This window comes from Lemur catta, chromosome 6 (genome assembly GCF_020740605.2).
Source record: "Lemur catta isolate mLemCat1 chromosome 6, mLemCat1.pri, whole genome shotgun sequence".
Taxonomy (NCBI): Eukaryota; Metazoa; Chordata; class Mammalia; order Primates; family Lemuridae; genus Lemur; species Lemur catta.
Window position 1 is genome coordinate 93,233,940 of NC_059133.1, and position 23,235 is coordinate 93,257,174.

The 23,235-nt window shown below is 44.8% G+C and overlaps 1 protein-coding gene across 17 annotated transcripts; it reads left to right on the forward strand.

Annotated features, from left to right (window-relative positions):
- The first annotated feature begins 1,568 nt into the window (after positions 1–1,568).
- Positions 1,569–21,934, forward strand: ZNF384 (zinc finger protein 384). 17 transcript variants are annotated; one of them, XM_045554476.1, is made up of 12 exons: positions 1,569–2,045; positions 2,920–2,979; positions 9,112–9,182; positions 9,481–9,718; positions 9,954–10,001; positions 10,207–10,540; positions 11,390–11,482; positions 15,504–15,728; positions 16,420–16,602; positions 18,139–18,217; positions 19,603–19,761; positions 20,336–21,934. In XM_045554476.1, exons 3-12 carry the CDS (start codon positions 9,117–9,119, stop codon positions 20,726–20,728), a joined length of 1,818 nt encoding a protein of 605 aa, XP_045410432.1. In that variant the 5' UTR covers positions 1,569–2,045; positions 2,920–2,979; positions 9,112–9,116; the 3' UTR covers positions 20,729–21,934. The 17 variants fall into 17 exon arrangements, with proteins under 17 accessions (XP_045410432.1, XP_045410435.1, XP_045410436.1 ...); XM_045554478.1 differs by lacking the exon at positions 1,569–2,045 and adding an exon at positions 5,674–5,741 and having other exon boundaries at positions 2,095–2,979; XM_045554477.1 differs by lacking the exon at positions 1,569–2,045 and adding an exon at positions 2,140–2,438 and having other exon boundaries at positions 2,545–2,979.
- Positions 21,935–23,235: the final 1,301 nt, after the last annotated feature.

Here is a 23,235-nt window from a genome sequence, read left to right on the forward strand (position 1 = left end):
CAAAGCACTTAAAACTTGCTTCTTTCAGCAAGGGCAGCAATAGGGCTGACAGTTGGAGACACTGAAGCCTGGGAAGTGGATATTTAGTGTAAATAGGAAAGAATAGGAGGAGAACTAGGACTTAGAGTGATTGCTACTCTTTGGCTCCCACTTTTCCCTACCAGCCCCCAAACTCAAGGTTTCTGGAATCAGTAATCTCTAACCCATGCAGCAATAGGTCTGGTCACATCTGAGCCCTTAAGACCCTTATCCTGCCAACTCTTGCTACTCAGTCAACACATACTGAGTGGGGGGTCCAACAATGTGATAAACGGTATCTTTTCAAAAGACACTTTTGAAAAGATACAAACTATAATTACAAACAAAGATATACCCACATCATCTATTTAAACATAAATATTTAAATGTTTAAAAGTGTCCTTTGTCACTTCCTTGCTGGAACCTTGGGAAAAAAAAATCACTTAAACCTGCTGAGTCGTATTTTCATTATCTATAAAATGGGCATTATAATTATTTGTTAGGGTTATTTTGCTTTCTCAGCAAGAGGCTATTACTGTTAATATAAGGGACCTCAATTCTGCTCCAGCCAAAACAGAGCTGAGCCCAGAGGGATTCTGGCCAGATCAGGGTGCAGGGTTGTTGCCTGTTTGCGACTAAAGCAATATATATTTATTCAGCATCTACCATGTATTCAGCACAGTATTAATAACGTGTAGTTTCTTCCCTGAAGAGCTGACAATCTTGCTGCAGAATCACATGTATGAAATAGTTAAAATAGCAATAAAAGATACAGATTAAATGTTGTCGGCATTCAGAGAAACGGACCATTTTAGGTTGGAGCAATCAGGGAAGGCTTCCTGAAAGAGTTCATATTAGGTGTTCATAATCAATTGTAGTTCACTTATGCAACAAACGTTTACTGACTGCTTACTAAGTGCCAGGACCTGAGGATACAGCAGCAAACAATTCAAAGTCATTGCCCTCATAAAGCCGATATTTTAGTGGGAAGAGGCAAACAACAAACAATATATCAGGTAGTGATGAGTGCTATATTTAAAAGTAAAGGAGGGCAAGAGGATAGAGATGTGGGTAAGGGCAACAAGACCAAACCTAGAGTAAGGGGTGTGGTCAGAAAGGAGGATGGGTCGGATTTTGATGGCTGGAAGAGGTCCATCCGTATCCTTTCCTGCATTTTCAAAGCATCGGGACATTCTTGAGAGCGTAAGAAAAAATGATGGCAACTTCTTACATCAGCCTAGTCTATCCAGAGGGAAAGGAAACGGGACCCTGGTCTTTTAACCATCCACAACACCCCTCGTACCTTGATGCATAAATCATGAACTTGTCACGTTTCCACCCTCCCCCTCCCCAGAAGTCCCTTCCGGAAGCCGGGTGCCGCACTTCTCAAAGACCAGCTTTTGCCCTTAACAGAACCCGCCTTCACTTCCGCTATGGCGTCACATCCACAGAGGGTTTCACTGTGTCCCTGGGCAGAAGCTACTTCCGCCCCTACTTGTCGTAACTTCTGCCCTGAATATTCTGGAGCGCTAGCAGCGCCGGAGGTGTTCTAGCTACTCCCGGAAGTGACTCGGCCTTTGCGCTCCCCTCTTTCTCCGTTACCGCCCCCCCACATTGCTATTTCCCTCCCTCCCCCCTTTCGTTTCCGGCGCTCCCGCCTTCTCTCCGCAGAGCTCTCCTCGGAGCCTGTAGGGGGGAGGGAGGGAGGGAGGGGGCGTGGGGGAATTGGGGTTCTCCGGAGCACGAGCCGCAGCACCACTTCCGGGTGAGTGTTGGGGGAGGGGGAGGGAGAGGGAGGGGGGCCACCCACTGCCTCGCGCCCCCGCCCTGCGGGTGTCGCGCGCGCATTCCGTGCGTGTGAGCGTGTGGCTTCGTCTCGCGCCCGAAGTGCGTGCCCGCGCGCTCCGCCTTGCGCTCTCCCCTCCCTCGCCCCCTCCCGCCCCACTCGGCTCCCTCCTTTCCCAGCAAACGCCGCCCCTCCCGCGCTCTGGCTCAGGCTCTGGCGCCGCCGCAGCCGTCGCCGCCGGGTGAGTCTCGCGCCTCTGCAGCCGGCGCGCGCCAAGCTCCCTGCTCCTCCCCTCTCCCCTTTTCCTTGGGGGGGCGGGGAGGGGGGGTCCACGGTGTGACTGTATGTGTGTCCGTCCCGGAACCGGAAGTGGTTGTGGAGGAGCGGGCGATGGGGAGGAATGGGGGGGTTTAGGGGGCGGGTGCCTGTCGGGTGGGTGGCAGAGTTCAGCTCCCTGGAGGGGAAGGAGGGACGTCCCAAGGAAGGGTCTTTGAGGAAGGAGTGGGGGGCAACATCAGGAGAAGGCTACCGGGGGCGGTCTCAGGGAGTGAAGGTTTTGGGGGCACAACAGGGTTCTCCAATAGATAGACCACTGTGCAGGCTGAGGGAGGTACTTCTTGGCACAAGGCCTTAGGTAGGCAGGGGGTGAAGTCCTCTAAGAAGTAGGGGGGAGGCTAGAGGAAGTAGCCGGGCCTGAACTGGCACTGTGCCTGACACAATGGCTTGTGCATCCCCCTCAGCCCTCAGCTTTGCCTTCTGAAGCCACTCCTCAGGGGCAGAGACCCTCTTTCTTTTCCAACTCTTCTGTTATCTGACCCCTGGTTACCTGTGGCCTGGGAAGGAAGAAGAACCAGTGGCTGAGCCTAGGAGTGGAACCCAAAGGCTGGTGATAGAGTTCATCTTAGTTTCTGGGAAGTGGATTTATTTCCCTTATATCCACATAGAGGGTGGCACTAGACTCCCGTTATTATATCCTTCCATCTTTGGATTGTTGGTTGGGGGTCTGCCTGCCTTCCAGAGTGACTGCTGACAGTCAAAGAATTTCTGAGGTTCTCCACAGCAATCTGGTGGCTGCACCCTTACTGGCTCCTGTAACCTAGACAATTTGTTTACAGAAAGTTCAGGAGCCCTGGAAAGGAGAAAGAATAAGACGACAGGAGGAAGAGAGAGAGAGGGTAAGACAATTTGGGGTTAATGGCTTTTCTGGTTTTTGGGGAGAAAGGGTCACAGTCAAATGGGTTTTTTTTTTTTTTTTTGACAGTGTGACAGAATACTTCAAGTAATAGCATTTGTAATATTGGTGTTTGCTGTGGGAGAAAAATGAGCCTTTTCCTATTATCTCTTGAGGGTACTCAGGAAGTTGATTTGTAAAAATTTGTACCCTGTCACCTTCAATTCCCACTAGCACTCATAAGGAATGACATGTGAAATGCTCAAGTGAAACCACTGAATAGTGTTGCATTGCCTCCAAAGGAGAAATTTATTCTGCTCTGGGGACACATGGGCCCTAATTGCCAATATGGTCTTTATGGCATAGCTTATGGAATTGCTTTCCTGTATTTGGAACAGAGCTGAGTTTAGAGTGGGGTTCCTATCCTTAATATTCCAGTGGAGTGTTTGATGTGGATCTGTTAAGTGACTAGAATCCCTGACACAGGGTTATTTGAATTTGGTGTGGCAGGGTGAAGTTTTCAGGAGGAAAAAAAAACTGCTTATTGGTAGTTTGGGGTAAAGTGGATGAAACTGTATGGAGTAGGTACTGAAGTAGTTCTGGAAGAATTCACAATATAAGGCCTGATGGTGATAGAATTTTAGGTAGCCTGAAAATGAGAGTGTATGGACCCAAAAGAGTTTGAATTCAGAGTTTATGATCCTTAGTGGTATCTTTTAAGGACCAATTCTAGGCTGGTTTATAGTATTTATTCTCTGTAGGTTTCTAAGCCAAGTTGATGATTAAATATTAGGTACATAATTCCTTCTCCAGCTTTATTTATTTAATATTGTTTTTTTGCCCTCAGACTTCCCAAATCCATCATTTATAGTAGAACAGGCAGGGCACGAAGAACCACAACATTGTCTCTTCCACAGGGGACAGTGGTCAAGTGATGCCCAGAGTAGAAGCTGCTGGCCCAGATTGCCAGCTGCATGGTAGTAGTGGTCCTGTTTGGTCTATTTGTATATGGTAGTAGTGGTCCTGTTTGGTCTATTTGTATATGGTATGATGGTCTTTCCCAGTAGAATTGGGGTAAACCTGTTCTGAGTTATTTTGAACTTGGAAGAGTTCATGGATAGTAGTTAGGAGGGTCCCAAATCCTATTCAGATGGCCTTTCTTGAATGTCTTCAGAACCTGAGAGAAAGAGATTTTGTTTCCTTATTGAGAAAAAAATGTTTGTTTGTGTTTCTACATTTCAAGTCCTCAGGTAATATTGCAAGCTTTCTGCAATTGTGCATTTTAGAACTGTTTCTCTCAGTAGTGTTTAAGTTCTTTCGGTAGTTGAAAGTTGATTGTTTTTCACATCTTTTCTGTTTGATGCTTCTTGTAGACTACTAAGCTGGAGGCTATAGATCCATTACTTTTGGGTAGTCCTTTTGTAATTATGTGGTCTTAATGAATTTTCACTAATTGTCACTAATAGTCCTCATCACCAGGAAGTATTTCTCTAAGTATTTTCCTTTCAGGAAGACTTTGAGCATCTTATTCTTTCTCTTTGTTGTGCAGCCTCCATCACCATATGCCTTACCGTAAAGGGTTCATCCTCTTCCACCCTCTATTGTAAGATTAATACAAACCTAGTAGAGTAACTATTCAGAGTCTTCAACTGATGTAGGACCTAGAATTAGAATCCACAAGTCTTGATTCCTAGGTCCATTCTCTAGCTACTGAACTTGATGGGTATGAGTATTTCATGATTTTCTAAAGGTTGGTTGTAATTAGTAAGTTCTGGTAAAAAGGTAGTGTTCTTCACTGTATCTGCCAAAACAACATGTTATAGGCTGTGACACTTTTATCCTTGGCTGGTTAGTACCATTATGGAAGCCTGTGGTCAGATGGACAAAGCTTTGGTGCAAGAGTTCAAGTCCTACTATGTGTTTCAAGGCTGTTACTTAATAGTATCTCTCTTCTTCACCTCTCTAGTGCTTCTGAGATTTCTTTTGAGACTAGAGAAGGAATTTGTCATTCCTTGAACCTCTTGAAAGAAAAGTACTGTCCAACTTAATTATAGTAAACCTCTCTTCTTGTTAACACAATAGTTGAGGCTTGCTGCAGTAGTACAGTTAAAATTAGAACCCAGATTTTCAATCTGCCTGTCTTCTCTCCATCTATTATATTTTTTGTTTTCTGCTCTTTAGGGCTATAATAGAAGTCTTCCTCTTCCTTCCAAGTCTAGGGGAAACCAAACCAACTCTTCTTTTTTTCTTTTCTTTTCTTTTCTTTTCTTTTCTTTTCTTTTCTTTTCTTTTCTTTTCTTTTCTTTTCTTTTCTTGTCATAATTATCAAAACGGGCACTCTCTATGTAGTTTTCCCTATAATAGTAATGGGCTTTTTCAGGGTCAATAGAATGTTAATATGTCCTTGCTTGGATGTTGGGATGGTTTGGTGAAATTTCCTCCATGAAAGATGAAGTGGTGAATGCACAGTTAACAGGTATTTGAGTGATCTGGCACCAGGGCACCTTGTTACACAACTCCAGGGGGCGCCATTTACAAAGTCAGCCTCTTTAGTAGAACAGTGGCATAGCATTTCTCAGGTGTCATTTTGGAGGTAAATGTTGCATTATAGTTGGATGAGCAGTACTCTCTATGTGCCCCTTTTTGGGCTGACCTATTTATCACAAGCCTGTAAGACACATATATTATCTTGATCCAGGACCAGCTGTGGTTCTGACCTTCAGCTTCTCTTAAGAACCAAAGCAGAGCAATAGACTGGGTATCCAGGTAAGTGGAGGGGGCTTTTATTTATTTTCCCTTGGAAATTCTGGCCTCTTTATTCAGACTCCATCATTTTGAAATCAGTTATCTTGGTAGCCAAGTGAGGTTTCACAGGATGAGAACAGAATATGACCTGAACTGCATGTCATTTTGCTGTTTTCAAAAACTTCATATTGAAAACATTTATTGAGAACTACCCGAAAAATATGTAGTTCATTCCTGGAATTATTCTAAATTTTAATTTCTGGATCAAGCCACAACATCAGAGAGTGTGTACTTCAGTTATATGGTTTTGGTCCTTTGTAGAACCTCTTTCCTTAATTTGCTCTTTGGTGCCTGGGTTCAGATCCCTGCTCTGCTATTTACTGTTTGACTCTGTGCCTCCAATTTTCTCATTTGAAAATGGGGGTTACAGTGCCTATGGTAGAATAGTTGTGGGGAGTAAATGATACAAGAATTGCAAAGTACTTAGAACACTACCTTGAATACAGTCACACTTAATAAATGTTAATGGTGATATTGTCCATAACATTTTTTTTTAAAGACAGAGTCTCGCTCTGTTGCCCAGGCTACAGTGCAATGATGTGATCATAGCTCACTGCAACCTCAAACTCCTTGGCTCAATCAATCCTCCTCCCTCTGTCTCTTGAGTAGCTGGGACTACAAGCGCACACTACCACATTTGCTAATTTTTCTACTGGTCTTGAACTCTTGGCCTCAAGTGATCTTTCTGCCTTGGCTTCCCAAAGTGCTGGGATTATAGGCATGAGCCACTGCACGCAGCCCTAGCACATCATTTTGTATGTCCTCTTTTTAAAAACTTACAGGGATACCCTCAGAAACTCTGCTTCACCTGAGCCACTTGTAGGACAATATGAATGGATGTAATCTTTTTGTGGGGAGAAAGGGACCTTTTCACAGAAATCCTATATGAGGACATTCTAATTTTCAGACTCTCAGTTCCTCCCTTGTAAATTTTCACATCCATAATGCATTTACTTCCTTAATTCTTTAGGGGGAAATTATATATTGGACCTTCCTTTCTTTTACTTTCCTGTCTAATACTCTACTTCATTCCCACTATCCATCACCACTCTTTTGTGTGTGTATATGACTGCAGAATCCATCACCACTCTTATCTCTTGTCTGTTTCACTTCTCTCAGCTAGAAGTTTACATAGATAAGGGTTGTGAGTTAAGGTGTGAGTCCCTAGCATGGTTTTCAAAATCTATATGTATAGAGTCTACTATTGTTCAATTCATTAAATATATAATTGCTTTTTAGGTGATGGGTTCTATGTTAGTTGTAAGATACAAATGAAGAAAATGTGATCATTGCCTCCCAAAAAGTTTGGCAAGGTTGGATCCCCTTAAACTGTGATCTGATTGTTTCTTGATTCTGTTGCCTGAGGATGACCTGAGACTACTTTATAAACTAGGACTGGAAGGACCAAGTTAGCACCTATATCAGAAACTGGTTAGTTTGACTGTGTTTTAGAATTCAGAGAACAGAATTTGCCTGTGCTTGGTCCTCAGTCATTTAATAGCCTTATTTGTGTGAAGCTGTTGTAGTCACAGATTTGGTGCATTCTACTCTTTTGGTACTTAATGAGAAAAAGTAGGCTGAAATTTGGTTCTTCCCTTTATAGGTTTTATGAAAATTGAGGTTGCTGTTTAGTAGAGCAAAAAGTGTGATGAGCCTTCTAGAAAAGGACAAGGAACAGACGTACGTTTAGAGCAGTTTTCAATTTTGACTCCTTTGTTGAAGGTCTTTCCTAATTTCCTTAATCACTACCTGAAACCCAGTTTCTGTGCCCAGCCTACCCTCTAGCTCTTCGTATCTCTGGTATCTGTCTCCAGCATATCCTCAGTGGGTCTGAGTTGGCTATATGTCACAGGTCTTCCCCTGCTGAAACTTGGTTGCTTTTGTCTCAGAGTAGCAGCATGGTAATAATGTTATTTCCTGCTGTTCACCATTTTCCCATTGCAGCAGCCTCATACTGTCTTCTCACTTGCCTTTTTTGGGGCTGGGTCTTTCCTATTCCAAGATTTTGGGAAGGTACTCTTGACCAGCATCCTGCCAGTTAAACCTTGCTATGAGAAGTGATCAGAGTTTTACAGTCAGTGGTGGGATGCCTGCACTCTGTACCCATCTATGTCATGGCAGCGTGATTCTGAGAGATTACTTTTATTCTTATTCATTCCTCACTCACAAAGTTTTAAGCTTAATTATCATCCACATACAGAGAAGAACTGGAACTCTTGGAAGCATAGTGTTTGAGAAATACAAAGCAAGAGTCTAGTACTGTGTATGTTTTCTGGTCTGCCATTGTCCCTATTTTGAATCCCTTTGGAAATCTAGCCTACTACTGTAGGTACCAGAACTCTTTTTTTATTTGTTTATTGAAACACAATCTTGCTCTGTTGTCTGAGCTGGAGTGCAGTGTTGTCATCACAACTCACTGCAGCTTCAAACTCCTGGGCTCTAGCGATCCTGCTGCCTCAGCCTCCAGAGCAGCTGGGGCTACAGGTGTGAGCCATGATGCCCGGCTTATTTTTCTATTTTTTGTAGAGATGAGGTCTCTCGCTCAGGCTGGTCTCCAGCTCCTGGCCTCAAGTGATCTGTCCACCTCAGGCTTCCAAAGTGCTAGGATTACAGATGTGATGGAACTCTTTTTCAAACTGGCAATTCCTTGGTTCTCACTGCTCAGCCCAGTGTGTATGGTACCCCATTCAGCACCATGGATGTTCATAGACCTTGGTGGGATCAGTGAGGCATGGTCGCCAGATATCAACTGGTACTCAAAAAAAAATCTTGATTTTGATTCCTGCTGATTTCATTTTTTAAATTACCTTGCACGTTTTGTATTCTGGCCTGGAACCATTTCAAGCTGCATAGAACTGTAGACATCTTGATAGGAACTCTTGAAATTTTTTCAAGGAAGATGGATGTGAAGGATGAGGGAAAAGAGGAGTAGTGATAGGTACCCTGGCTATTTTCAAGCCTGTCAGTGATGTGCTGCTTTGTGTGACCTTGGACACACGTCTTCCCCTCTCATGACCTCAGTTTCTCTTCTTGTCAATAAAGGAAAGTAATACGATTCTTTTTCTTTGGGGCATGGAAAACATTCTGTGGGCAAATGAGGTATGTACAAGTTCTTTCGCAAGCATTGAGTAGGCTAGTCTGTAGGCTAGGGATACAGTGCTACATGGCTTTGACCAAGGGAGCTAATGTGCTGGACGTTAAGGTCTCACCTGCCAGTTCCCAGCCATGTGGCCAGGTGCCAAAGAGGAGATAGGAAGCACTCACCTCACCGTCTCCATTGCTAAGCTTTTTCAGATTTATTCCTGAGCGTGTGATTTCATTCTTTCTTCAGGTAGAATGGAAGAATCTCACTTCAATTCTAACCCGTACTTCTGGCCTTCTATCCCCACAGTCTCAGGACAGGTAAGTGGTGTTGCTTTTTTGCTGTCCCTCATTGTTTACTTTTTTCAACTCTGAGTAATAAGTGCTATTACTGAGTAGTAAGTTCTATTACTGTGGAGACTGAAGCAGGAGAAACCACATGGTGTTCACTGGGTCCCCTATCACTGAGAATTAATAGTGTTTCTGTCTTGGCTTCTCTCTGAAAGCCCAAAGTTGATCTCTGTAGAGAAAGATAGATGCTGAAAATGCTTAGGAACTGAAAAAATCAGACTCTCTCAGTCTGAAGAGGGCACTCCCTTTCCGCTTCCTTTTGTTTTAGATTGAGAATACAATGTTCATCAACAAGATGAAGGATCAGCTGTTGCCAGAGAAGGGCTGTGGGCTGGCGCCACCTCACTACCCCACCTTGCTGACAGTGCCTGCCTCAGTGTCCCTGCCCTCAGGCATCAGTATGGACACAGAATCCAAATCAGACCAGCTGACCCCACATAGCCAGGCTTCTGTCACCCAGAATATCACGGTGGTCCCTGTGCCATCTACAGGACTGATGACTGCTGGTGAGCAACTCTGCACCTCTCCAATCTGAGGTGTTGATCTTCCATGATCAGTACCCCAGGCTGGAGGGCTCCAAGAACATGGGGAGTGGGTTATGTGTTTGATTACTCAATCAAATTTTTATTAAGTGCTTACTGTGTGCCTAGCAATGTGCTGGGCATTGTGGGGGATACAAAGAAGTAGAAGATGCGGTCCCTGCCTTTGAGGAGGTGACATTCTTTCCTTCTCTGAATCAAGGAGTCTCCTGTTCTCAGAGGTGGAGAAGAGAAGGGAGTCAATCAAGGGGTAAATCTCACTGTTACTGGGGGGGTGGGGACAGGGGTTAGGAGACCATTATTTTTTTTACAGGGTTTGGGGCTTCCTGTATACTCTGGATTGGGGGGTGGTGGCGATGGGTTAATTAGATTATCTGGGGGGTGGGATGAAATGAGATAGGATTAGGATCAGGACTGAACAACATGACACCATCTCCTTTTTCTCCCAATCCTAGGTCCAGGTTTGGTAATCACGTCCCCCTCAGGCTCTCTTGTGACCACAGCCACATCAGCTCAGACCTTCCCCATTTCGGCTCCCATGATTGTCTCAGCTCTTCCCCCTGGCTCACAAGCCCTGCAGGTGGTCCCCGACCTCTCCAAGAAGGTAGCATCGACCCTAACAGAGGAAGGAGGCGGAGGTGGTGGTGGAGGTGGCAGTGTGGCTCCTAAACCCCCGCGGGGTCGAAAGAAGAAGCGGATGCTGGAGTCAGGGCTGCCTGAGATGAATGACCCTTATGTCCTCTCCCCTGAGGATGACGATGACCATCAAAAAGACAGCAAGACCTACAGGTAAGACTCAGAGCCAGGGGCAGGATGGGGTGAGGATCGCTGTCTCGGCTCCCCTGTCCTCTTGGTATACTGCCCCAGTCAGGCGCTATACTCTTGACAGCTTCCTACCTCAGAGGCACTTGCATGGCAGGTGTTCTGTCGTGGGGCAGCAAGACAGAGCTGCTGGCACTCCTCCAGTGCCTCTTTCCTTGGTATGCAGACCCACCCTAATTTTGGGGGTCATTAGCATTGACTTATTTTTGCATGACAGAGTAGAGAGTTTTTCTCTTATAATAAGGCTTTGGATTGGGTTTGAGACTCTGTCTGCAGCTCCTTTTTACTTTCTACATTTTCGATTCCTATTTTTCCAAGAAACCTTTCTGGTAAGCACCTAACCTAAGCTGTGTGGTATCCACCGGTTCTCGGGCCATATCAGAGCACTGAGCCTGCCTGACCCTGCATGGTTGGGATGATGGGAGGGGCCTATGTAAGAAGGTGGGAGGAATAGGATACCTCCCCCTTTGGAATATATGCTTATAGAATGACTGCTTACTTTCTAATTCAGGAAAGTCATTTTGATCCTCCACTTCCTCTAAGTTGCCCATTACCAAAAAGCATTATGTACATATTTGCATGTGATACTATACAAAAATAATTAACATAAATAAACTCCTTGCCCTTTGAGAGTTGAACATCTTTTAATCCCCTTGAAAGCTGTCAAGTGCCCTAGTGGGTTTGGGGAGTTTGGTCCCAGTATACAGAGTGGGATAACCACTCACAGCTTTGATGCAGACAGGGGCAGATGTGCATGGCTGGGAGACTGGTTCTGTCCTTAGTGTACCGAGATGGGCAATGTTGTTCCCATTTTAGGAGCGAAGGGAACTGCGGCACAGGAAATGGACAGAGCCTTGGGCTCATGGATTCAGTTCCCGGCTCCACCACGAACTTGCTGTGTGACCCTGGGCAAGTCCTTTTCCCCTCTCTGGGCCTCAGTTTCCTCATCTGTAAAATGGGGAGAATTCTGTTTGTGCCTCCCATTTGTTGGGAGTATATATCAGATAAGATTTGAAATGTTGAGAACTTGAAAAGAAAGATAAGAAAGAGTCATGATTTAGCATTTATTTGTATTTGTGTTGTACAGTTCCGTTGTGGAGAGTAGCCATGAGTGTTTAGATCCTTCTTTATAAGTGAAAATGAGGAGAGTGTTGCTATGCAGAAAGTATTGAGCACTGCAGAATTCCAGCTCATAATCTGAAAGTTCATTGGAGCTTTATTATTACAGGTGTACCCCACTTTATACAATAAAAGTGTTCCTGGAAAATGTTTACATCATATCATATTATAAAGGTATCTGACAAGTTTGATTCATTTAAAGACATTCTTTTATATATCATTTCATAAAATGAAAATCCCTTTAAAGTTGATTTTGTGGAAATCTGGATTTTTTATATGTTTGTTTAAAGTGAGGTCATTGTGACATGGAGATACATCTATATAAAATTGGTTGCTGTAGTAGTAGGAGTATCCTCTTTCACCCTGTGAAGCCCTTCTGGTGGGTCAGAGTCCTCTCATTCTGCCAAGTTTCTGTACTTGTTTGTGTTTTGGACCCATGTTAAAGCTTATCTCTAGACTTCCCAAACTGTGTATATTAAAAGGAATGTGAATATACATTGGGAAGAAAGTCCGATAGGTCTTGGCACACCCTCAGTGTTTTTGGAATTCTTAAAAGACCCATTACCCAGGTGACTAAAGAGAACTCTGAAATTTAAGGGTGACTAGTTGTATTCTAGGTGAACAGAATTTCTTCAGAAACTCAGAACTCTGAAGTTCCAAAGGAATCTTTTTAATCACAGTGAATCCCTATTTTGATGCATGTGTGGGTCAACCATATCCATTCCAGTGGGCAATAGAATTTGAACTGGGTATTGGGGAAATTGGGTTCTGTTACTCTGGGCAAATCAACTTAACTCTTTGTTCCCATCTATAAAATGGGATGACCAGTCATACCCTCACCTATCTTGTGGAAATATTTTGAGGGAAAATCAGGGTATTTGAAATTGTTTTGAACATCTTAGGAGAAAAATGGAATGATAATTCAAAGTGGTCATTGTAATCAAGGCTATTGCATTGCACGCTTCCAAGGGGTACCATTCTCATTGTGTTAGACGTGAGTGGTGCCCCCTGGAGTAATACACCTGTAATATGGGGTGTTGATTTTTCTATCCCCTACTAATCGCCCACTGCCATGATTCCCTTAAATTAAATTTCTTTCCAACCACCCAACATCTTGCATTAGAGGACTTTTACTCTGACTTGGCTTTATAGGATTTTCAGGTTGGAAGTACTTTAATGGTCACCTAGGTCAGTCCCTTCACCTGGCAGGTGATTATCCATCCTCTGCTTGAATACCTCCAGTGTCAGAAATTTTAAAGTAGGTTAGCATTGTGGGTTTATAGTGAATAACTGCCCCTTGGCAAATTACTTTCTGAGCCTTTGTGTTCCTTCCTATAAAACAGGGATAATACTTGCCAGGTTGTTGCAAGGAGTAGGAAAAATGTGTTTAAAGTGCCTAACCAAGAGCCTGGCACTATCAGGCACAACAGCAAATGGCAACTCTTATTATACTATCTTTTTGTGTGTGTTAGAGTTAGGGCCTCGCTATATTGCCCACGCTGGTCTCTAACTCCTAGCCTATGTTGCCCAGGCTGGTCTCTAACTCCTGGCCTCAAGTGATCCTCCCGCCTTGGCCTCCCAAAGTGCTGGGATTATAGGCATGAGCCACTGTACCTGGCCCATCATTATTATACTGTCTTTTGAGACAGCTCATTCTATTGCCAGCCCACTATCCATGGATTTAAGTTTTGTATATTCTTATCTAATTGGAAACATTGATGAAGAGGGTTATTTTCTTTTTTATAATTAACTTTCATGTGTAGGGCACAGTTATGTGTTGAACACTCTTCACACACAAACTAATGAGATTTTATTTGTGTTAAAATAAACACGTCATTCTACCAATCTGAGAAATTTTAGCAATCAAGAGAGGTTAGTTTGCAACTTAATACAGTTTTTCCTTAGAGTGACAGTGTGTCCAGTTTGTAGCCTCAGTCTTAGTGAAACATTTAGTAGCATGAGCTCATCCATTAGCACAAAGGCTGTTAACATTAATACAATTTTACTACTAGAGAACACTTGGCTTACCTTTGACTGTCCTGGGTGTTTGCTGGCCTTTCTAGGGGCAAAAATTCATCTCTCCATTTTACAGACCAGAAAATTGAGGTCTAGATTAATGAGCAAACCTATAACTGAACTCTGAGTAGAGCCCAGTGTCCAGACTCCCATTGGCTATGTCCTTTTGATTATGCTAACTATAAACAGACCTTCCCTTCTCTCATGCAGTGATTAGGTGTCTCAGACAACATCCAGGGATGGATAACTTCAGAGTTACCAAGTGACTAGAGAAATGGAAATTGTTAATGATTGGAATTTCAGTAAAAGCATTAATATAGGGACCATACCTCAACTAACAATGATAATTGTTTTCTCTGAGGAACTCAGTGTTCATTTTAGTCTTCATCTATCTCAAGTTATTCTCTAAAAAATGCTCCCAAGATGAAAAAAGTGCAGAAACAATCACCCCACATCATCCTAAGCCCCTCTTACAAAGATAAGCGAGGGAGAACCCAAAGAAGAGGGACTTGCTCTAGTAGCCTGGCTTCTAGCCCATTGCCCTTCCTAGTACCTCACATTGTGCACTGGTGAGTTGTTTACGAAAATGGCAGGGTTCCAGCTCACATACAGGTAGCTTTTACCCAGTAAAGTCTGAATAGTTGTGGCTTAACTTGCACAGAGGTTTCCTTCTTTGATATGTAGAACAGTGTCAGAGCAGGAAGGATTTCCATTACCAACTCAGGTGATGAAAGTACATTCAAATGCTATAGATGTCAACCCAGAGTGCTGATGTTGGCTCCGTGTGCTAGGAGAGTGGAAAGGTTTAGCGTGGAAGATAGGTGTTTTGCAAACCTTTTTCTCTCAAATGCTTGAGGGATATAACCCACTGCCAACAGTTACCTTGGCTCATTGCAAAAGTGGTTCTCACTTGATTGCCAAGGGGTGAGGGGCGGGGAGGTGTAGAGGCCAGACATTATGGTTTGGAAAAGCCCCTCCAAATAATTCTGGTACTTCCCCACTCCCATCCCTCTGAGAATCACTGCCAAAAAGGAAGTAGGGACTGGTCTGATGGTAGTGGGTTATCAGAACTTATTAGCATTAGTGTCACTAAAGCTGATATATAATTCCCCACTGCTATGTTTGACTACCTAATAAAAAACAAAAACAAAAAGGTAGTAGGGGGAAATCTGAGGAAGAAAATTATCTGTGGAGACAGGAGAGAAACCAGTCAGTTCCTCATTGTCAGCGAAGCTTCATCTGTGTTTACAGCTGTTCCCCATTGCTCCCATCACTGCCTGGTCTCCGCCTCCTGCCCTCTCCCCCAATGGTCCATGGAAAAATTGTCTTCCATGAAACCTGTCCCTGGTGCCAAAAAGGTTGGGGACCACTGATCTATGGGGTTGAGAAATGCCAAGGGATGTACTTTATATGTGGGAAAACTAGGGAAAGGAGTTCTTTGACAGTTTGAAATCAAGTCAGAGGCAGAAGGAAAACAGAAGTTAACTGATATTCCTGGCCCAGTGAAAATCACATCTGCCCAGAGCCCACAAAATTTTTCTTACTTATCTGGTTGAATTCCTGTTTTTCACACTTAGGGAGTCCAGTCATTCAGCAAACATTTATTGAATATTTATAATGTGCTGGGCATTGTGGTAGAAGTTTAGGCTATAAAGATGAATAAAATAGAGCTTCTACTCTTAAGTTGGAATAGTAGAGAGATCAGATGGGTGGGCTTCTCTTAGAAGTAGAGGGGCGTGTTCAGCCATGCCTTCTTGGTGGGAAGGGTTCTAACCGCTGCCCTCACTTGGCCCAGGTGCCGGATGTGCTCACTGACATTCTACTCAAAGTCGGAGATGCAGATCCACTCCAAGTCACACACCGAGACCAAGCCCCACAAGTGCCCACATTGTTCCAAGACCTTCGCCAACAGCTCCTACCTGGCCCAGCACATCCGTATACACTCAGGGGCTAAGCCCTACAGTTGTAACTTCTGTGAGAAATCCTTCCGCCAGCTCTCCCACCTTCAGCAGCACACCCGGTAAGGCTGCTCTCAGTTTCACCCCACTACCTGGCCATGAACCCCAAGGCCACGTTGCTTGCACCTACTCCTCTCTCCACATGTATTGTTTTTTCCCTTTCACGTTTGCCCTTTGATAGCCTCAATTCTCTGCTATTGTACGTGGACATTAATTGCATATCCTAGCGATTTGGGAGGGGCTCTAAAACTGTGGTCTTCAATCCCAGAGTGTGGAACAATTCTTGTGGTTTCTCTCTGTGTCTGTGTTTGGAAATCTTCTGCAGAGCAGGCCCTGCTTTTACTATATGCTTCAGTTCAGAACCAAGGTGTGCTTTCAACTTCAGGTCCATGGGGAACAGGCGATATTGGTCTTTGTTCAAATTACTATTTGGAAGCAGGGTGTCTTTGGTGAGTGCATAACCTTAGGAAAAAGCAGAGGGTTGATGAGACTGACTAAGGTCACGGTCACCAGGAGCCATGGGTTGCAGCTCTTCATCATCTCACTGCCATTCTAGCCACCGACTTATGATCAACAACAACCTAGATCTGGGTATCCTCTTCATTAGCCTATCCAGGCTGGATTGTGTTTGGGAGGAGGGAGGAGGGGGTGCTCTCTCATCCGTCAAGCAACATCATTTCACCCAGCAGAGAGCTGAGCCCCTGGTGTCGAACTGCTCCCTCCTCCCCCCTTCCCTCCTCTCCTCTCCGGCAGGATTCACTCCAAGATGCACACGGAGACCATCAAGCCCCACAAGTGCCCGCACTGCTCCAAGACCTTCGCCAACACCTCCTACCTGGCCCAGCACCTCCGTATCCACTCGGGGGCCAAGCCCTACAACTGTTCGTACTGCCAGAAGGCCTTCCGCCAGCTCTCCCACCTCCAGCAGCACACACGGTAAGGGAGAGTGGCGGGCTACTGACCCCGCCCCGCTGGCATGCCCTCCCCACCCCCGCCCCGGACACACAAAACAACCCGCATGCGGGGGGCGGGGGAGAGACCTGGCTGGAGGAGAACATGGCTGGAGGAGAACATGGCTGGCGTCTGGGAGAAAGAAGACCAAGCAACAACATTGGAGACACAGTGGACGCTAAGAAAGCCTTTCTGGGACAAGAGCTACGTCAGGGAGATAAAATGACTGTGATATTCCCTGATCCATGGGAGGCAGAGATGTACTTGGAGTAGAGACAACTTTTCTTTCCCTCATTTGCCTCCCTGAAGATACCTATGCAAACATCTTGCAAGATTTTCTCCTTGATGCCAAAGCAGAGGCATTTGATAAGAGAAGACCATACCTCTAGCCCTTAGCTCACCAATTATGGACAAGAGATATAATCAGACATTAGCTGGGCACCAGCCTGATGACACCCACAGCAACAAACAACGCTCCAAGGGATGCCAGGAATGGAGAACAAAACAAAAGATGTCCTGTATATTCACAGAGAACTAGCAAACAAAATGAAATGCTCATACTTCGTAAGGATGCCCACTGTTTATCCTGTGAATCTGGAGTGACTGGGAGGAAGTGAACCTGCCAACTAGAAGAGTGATCATCTCCCTCATGTGGTATCTCAAGTTGGACTAGAGTTCAGACACGCTGGCATAGGCCATCTCACCCAGCTCTTTGTGGATGTGATGTTCCCACCTTAAAGTGATCAGACATTGTGCTTTGAGAAGAGGAGGAGTCAGGCTTTCTTCACAAAGAAGAGACGTGTCCTTTGATGTTTTCAGGATTTTATACCACGGATCCAGAAAAGCACCTAGTCACAGAGATGGTTCTGAACTCCCTGATAAGGAGCAGGTGTCAGTGTACCCTCAAGTCCTTGGCTCATCTTAGCAGAGGGCCCTGAAGTGTTGCGGGAAGAGTTCAAATTGATACTAGGCATTTCCTGCCGTTAGAGGGCTGGCCTGGGAAAGGCCCCTAGGAGTTTCTGTCCATTTCCATTAATATCACCGCTACTCCTCACAATTAGTGTGACTCTGCTTTTCTGTGATACTAATAACTTTCTCTGGAGGTGATACACAAGGCTGAGGGATAGTTTCTGGCTGTAGGGTGAGGCCAAGGAGGAAGTATGTTTTTCTTTTTCCTTGCCATTGCGTCTACTTTATGCTTTTGAATGTTGATTAGGATAGTTACTATAGGAGCTGACTTGTATGCCAAATTGTGAACTGCCTGTTTCTTGGGTGCTGAGGCCTCAGTTCTTCCTCCCCAGCAGAGAGGAGGCTTAGCTTGAGCTGCGTGATGCACGTGGTGACCAGATATAAGGCATTACAACCTGATCCATGTCAGAGAGGAACCAAGGCTGGTGCCTCCTGGAGGCCCATCTGATGTGCTTCCTTAGGGCAGGATTGGCCTTGAAGTTTGTTAAGGAGCCAATCCCCAAGTGGTCTTGCTGATGTCCTTTCCCTTTCTTCTCTTCTAATCCCATGCAGAATCCACACTGGTGATAGACCATACAAATGTGCACACCCAGGCTGTGAGAAAGCCTTCACCCAACTCTCCAATCTGCAGGTAAATGTTCCACCCTCCACATAAGATTTGAGTCTGAGACTTGGGATCAAGATGCCATTTGACTAGTATAGTGATTCTCAGACTTTTTCATGCTCCTCTACACTCTTAAAAATGATTAAGGGGCCTAGCATGGTGGCTCACCCCTGTAATCCTAGCACTTTAAGAGGCCAAGGCAGGCGGCTTGCTTGAGGTCAGGGTTCAAGACCAGCCTGAGCAAGAACAAGACCCCATCTCTACAAAAATAGAAATATGAGCTGGGCGTGGTGGCACATGCCAATAGTCCCAGCTACATGAGAGGCTGAGGCAGGAGGATCACTTGAGTCAAAGAGTTTGACGTTGCAGTGAGCTATGATGATGATGCCACTGCACTCTAGCCTGGACAACAGAGCAAGACCCTGTTTCTAAAATAAAAAACAATCAATAAATTAAAAAAATGATTAAAGAGCCTAAAGAGCTTTTGTTTATATGGGTAATATCTATGTACATCGATATTGTGGAACTGAGAAACTGAAAAATATTTAGTAATCTGTTTAGAAAGAACAATAAGAAACCCATTGTATGTTAACATAAGTTACATATTCTAAAACCCTCCGGAAAAAATGAGAAGAGTATCATTGTATTACATTTTTGCAAGTGTCTTTAATGTCTGGCTTAACAGAAGAAGAGTAGATTCTCATTGCTGTGTATGATCTATTGTATTATCACATTCATGTGCAGTCATGAGAGGATGAGAGTGAAAAAGGCAAACACTATTTTTTTTTGTATATGTATTATACTTACAGTAAACTAGAGAAAAGAAAATGTAATTAAGAAAATCATAAGGAGAAATATATTTACTATTCATTAAATGGAAGAGGATCATCATAAAGGTCTTCACGTTGAGTAGGCTGAGGAGGAGGAGGAAAAGGAGGGGCTGGTCTGTCTGTCTGGGGGGGGGCAGAGGCAGAAGAAAATCCATGTATAAGTGAACCCATGCAGTTCAAACCCATGTCAAACACTGTCTTGTTTGAAAAGAGTTTTGTCCTCGCGGGACCCCTGAAAAGGTCTTAGTGTTCCCTAGACATGCCCATGCCTTACTTTAAGAGTTGCTGGGCTATACTATCTACCTGGAGATAGCAAAAAACAAAACAAAACAAAACAAAAGAACCAGTGGACTACTGAGACCATAAGCTGTCATTCTAATTTCAGGATCTTGGTATGTGCTGTGTGAGGTATACTTCCTCCCTTATCCTCTAGCTTCTAAAGTTCTATTCAAAGCAACTTTTGTTGCCTTCAGGTGGAGAGAGAAGCTGGGAAACCTGATACCTCAGGGCTTTCCATAAAGGTCAAGGGGGCAGGTGGGCAGAATACAATGCACTCATCCTGGTTTCTCCCAATTTTCTCAGTCCCACAGACGGCAACACAACAAAGATAAACCCTTCAAGTGCCACAACTGTCATCGGGCGTACACAGATGGAGCCTCACTAGAGGTGCACCTATCTACGCATACGGTGAAGCATGCCAAGGTGTACACCTGCACTATCTGCAGTCGGGCATATACGTCGGTGAGTGCTCGGTTTCTTCTCTTTCCTTCCTGGTAGTCCTATAAGACTATAATCCACTTTACCCCGTCTTTCTGGATAAAGGTCTGTTGCAGCAAATACCCTGCCTCCCTAACTCCAACTTACCAATACCAGTAAAGATTCAGAAATTAATTAGACCCACAGCTGAGTAATTTATGGTCCCTAAGCCTATAGAGATTGGTAAACAATGATTCTTCATTCTACTTAAACACAAAATAAAGCCACTTGAAATTTTGAGGAGAGCAAGATTGCAGTTAGGTGTTTTCCGTTAGACTCCAGAAGAGATTGTAAAGTCCCATTTGGAGATCTTTGAGAAAAACGGCAGCTTATCCCTTTGCCTGTTGAATGTTCATAGTGACTTCTAAAGGTCCCCCTCTCTTTTCTACCCAGTGGTGAGCACTGAAAGTGCTACTTAAGTCATGCTTACTCCTGGCTCCAGGATATCTCTGTATAACATTGCTGTCTTTACAGCACAGTTAGAACCCAGGCTGCTAGTTACAAGTAATTGGTTTTCCTTACCTTTCATCCCTCACCTTCTTTTTACCATCTCCCTCAGGAAACATACCTTATGAAACATATGCGCAAACACAACCCTCCTGATCTCCAGCAACAAGTGCAGGCAGCAGCAGCAGCGGCAGCAGTGGCCCAGGCTCAAGCTCAGGCACAGGCACAGGCACAGGCACAGGCCCAAGCCCAAGCCCAGGCCCAGGCCCAGGCCCAGGCCTCCCAGGCGTCGCAGCAGCAACAGCAGCAGCAGCAGCAGCAGCCACCACACTTCCAGTCTCCTGGGGCAGCCCCCCAGGGTGGAGGGGGTGGGGACAGCAACCCCAACCCTCCACCCCAGTGTTCCTTTGACCTGACCCCCTATAAGACGGCGGAGCATCATAAGGACATCTGCCTCACTGTCACCACCAGCACCATCCAGGTGGAGCACCTGGCCAGCTCTTAGAGATCCATGCTGCCACCCACTGGGAAGAGGAGAAAGAAGTTCTGGTCCCTCCTTTCTCCAACTCTTGGTGGGAAAAGTCCTCTTCCTTGACAAGCCTCGGCTCCATTTCCTTGGGCCTCAGGCATGGCTTTCCTTCTCAAGATACCATCCTTCTTCTCAACTCCTCTTCAAAGGAACCTCAGCCCTCCTGATTGGCAAAGGAATACTGAGCTGATGGTGTCATCCAGCAGCCTCCCTTCCCAAGCAAAGCTTTTAAAATTGGGGGTTGGTGCTCAAGGGAAGGATTTGCTGTGACCTCATAGAAACTTGTCCACTGTGGACACTTACCCTGTCCTTAGCCTCTACATCCTCAAAAGTTTGGGCTGATAGAAGACTAGAGGCTGGCCCTCCCAGGTTACAGAAAAAGGGAGCCCTAAATGCAACCAGCCTTCTGTTCTGTTCTTGCCTGCAAAAGAACAGAGGTTTCTAATGTGCTCCAACCCCTGAGAGCCATTTTATTCTTCTACATGGTCTCAATTCACTTCCTACCTACCGCTGGTAGATTTGGGTAGGAATTAGACCTCCTTTTATTTGTAAGGGTGCAAGGGCTGACGTGATCCCCAAGGGGCCAGAGATTCCCAAGGTGTTCAGCGTGGCTTCGAAGTGGGGTTTATGGTTTTCCTTGGAGCCTCTGTCCACCTTCTCTGCCAGCCAAGGTCCTATACTCTCAGCCTCCCCAACCGAAACCCCAAGGAGCTGTGGGAGCTTTGTTCTCTGTGAAACCCCAAAACAAGGGGTGTGGCAGAGAAGGGAGAGTTCAGGGCAAACACCAGGACTGGACTTAGCTCCCTAGGTGCCACGGTCAGATGCCGGACACGGATTTATATATAAATATATATATATAAATATATATATATACCCACTCATCACGGCCATCTTTGTTGTAACCATTTCTGTGTTTATAAATGTATTATCTCTGAGAATTTTCATATTTGATGTTTATTTTTGTCTTTTTTCCTCCACCCTGTCCTCTGGCCACGGCATTTTTATTTCTTTTTGTCTTTTTTTTTTTTAATCATGGCAGATTTCAGAGAAAAGGAAATTAAAAAAAAAATCAGGAAACCAGTTGTTATAAAGCAATTTAAAAATGAAAAAAAGAAAAAAACTTATGTACAAACCAAGGGGTGTTTTTAGAACATTGTATAGAAATAAATTCATGTAAAAGGATGAGAGACAGTGGAGCTACTGATGTGAGCGAGCATGGGGGAAGACTCTGTGGGGAGATGTTCAGGGTCAGTACTAAGGATTTGCTCCAGAGTGTGCGTGACAAATGAGTGCTTGTGCGATGAGCCTCCACGTGTGATTCCTTCATGTGAAGGGTACAGTTCATTACCTCTTAAGTGAAATCCTGGTTTATGAGGATTTCTACAAACATTGTCATGGGGCTTGCATTGCCTAAATATGTGAGAGCAAGGTTTCAGCTATGTGTCAACAAAACAGCTGAGTTTCCTGTAGAAACAAACGGGAGCACGGCCTCTTGAAAGGAACTACTCTCTTTCCTAAGCATCAGTGGAAGGGCCCTGTGCTAACTCTTTGGCAAGGTGTGTACATACGCACGTTCATTATCCTGTGGCACCTAAAACCAGAGGTGTCCAGTGGTGGGAACCATGACCAGTTAAGGGGTGCAGGATTGATCGGCGATGCAAGATAGCTATAATAGCTGAGGAGCAGAATGTGGTCAGGAAATGCAGACTTCAGCCCTGGCTCTACCATCAACCAATGTTGGCCATGATGCTTCAACTGTTAAATGAAGGGATTGGACTAGATAATTTCCAGGATACCTTACTGAGAATTAAAAACCTTGCTTTAAGCACTGAAAAAGTCGTGACCAAGCTCCCATATCTGAGAACTGGTGGTTCACTTGGGACTGCTGACCTATAGTGCTCCTTATGTAGGATGTGGATAGTTAAGTAATGCTCAATTTAGGCCTGGATATCTTGTGTGGGCACCTGAGATCATGTCTCAATATGTAGTGTGACAGCTATGAATTTATCATGTATGACCAAATATGCCAATGCTTTTGGCTCCCTGAATATTTACTGTTTTTTTTCTCCCACTCTAACCAACTGTTTAAAAGGCCCTGACAGCCCTAACTTCATTACCAGTATTAGAATCAGAATCCATTCTTGGAAAGCTATGGTCCCCAACCTCTGGGGCACAGACCAGTATGGTGTGTGGCCTATTAATAATTGGGCCACCGGGTGCGGTGGCTCATGCCTGTAATCCTAACAGTCTGGGAGGCTGAGGCGGGCGGATCGTTTGAGCTCAGGAGTTCGAAACCAGCCTGAGCAAGAGTGAGACCCTGTCTCTACTAAAAAATAGAGAAATTAGCTGGACAACTAAAAATATATAGAAAAAATTAGCCGGGCACGGTGGCGCATGCCTGTAGTCCCAGCTACTTGGGAGGCTGAGGCAGAAGGATCGCTTCAGCCCAGGAGTTTGAGGTTACTGTGAGCTAGGCTGATGCC

Excerpts from the sequence above, each read along its gene's own strand:
- ZNF384 (XM_045554476.1), top strand. The coding sequence starts at position 9,117 with ATGGAAGAATCTCACTTCAATTCTAACCCGTACTTCTGGCCTTCTATC. Across the intron at positions 11,483-15,503 it reads AACTTGCTGTGTGACCCTGG|GTGCCGGATGTGCTCACTGA; the intron begins GCAAGTCCTTTT and ends CACTTGGCCCAG. Across the intron at positions 16,603-18,138 it reads CACCTCCAGCAGCACACACG|AATCCACACTGGTGATAGAC; the intron begins GTAAGGGAGAGT and ends AATCCCATGCAG.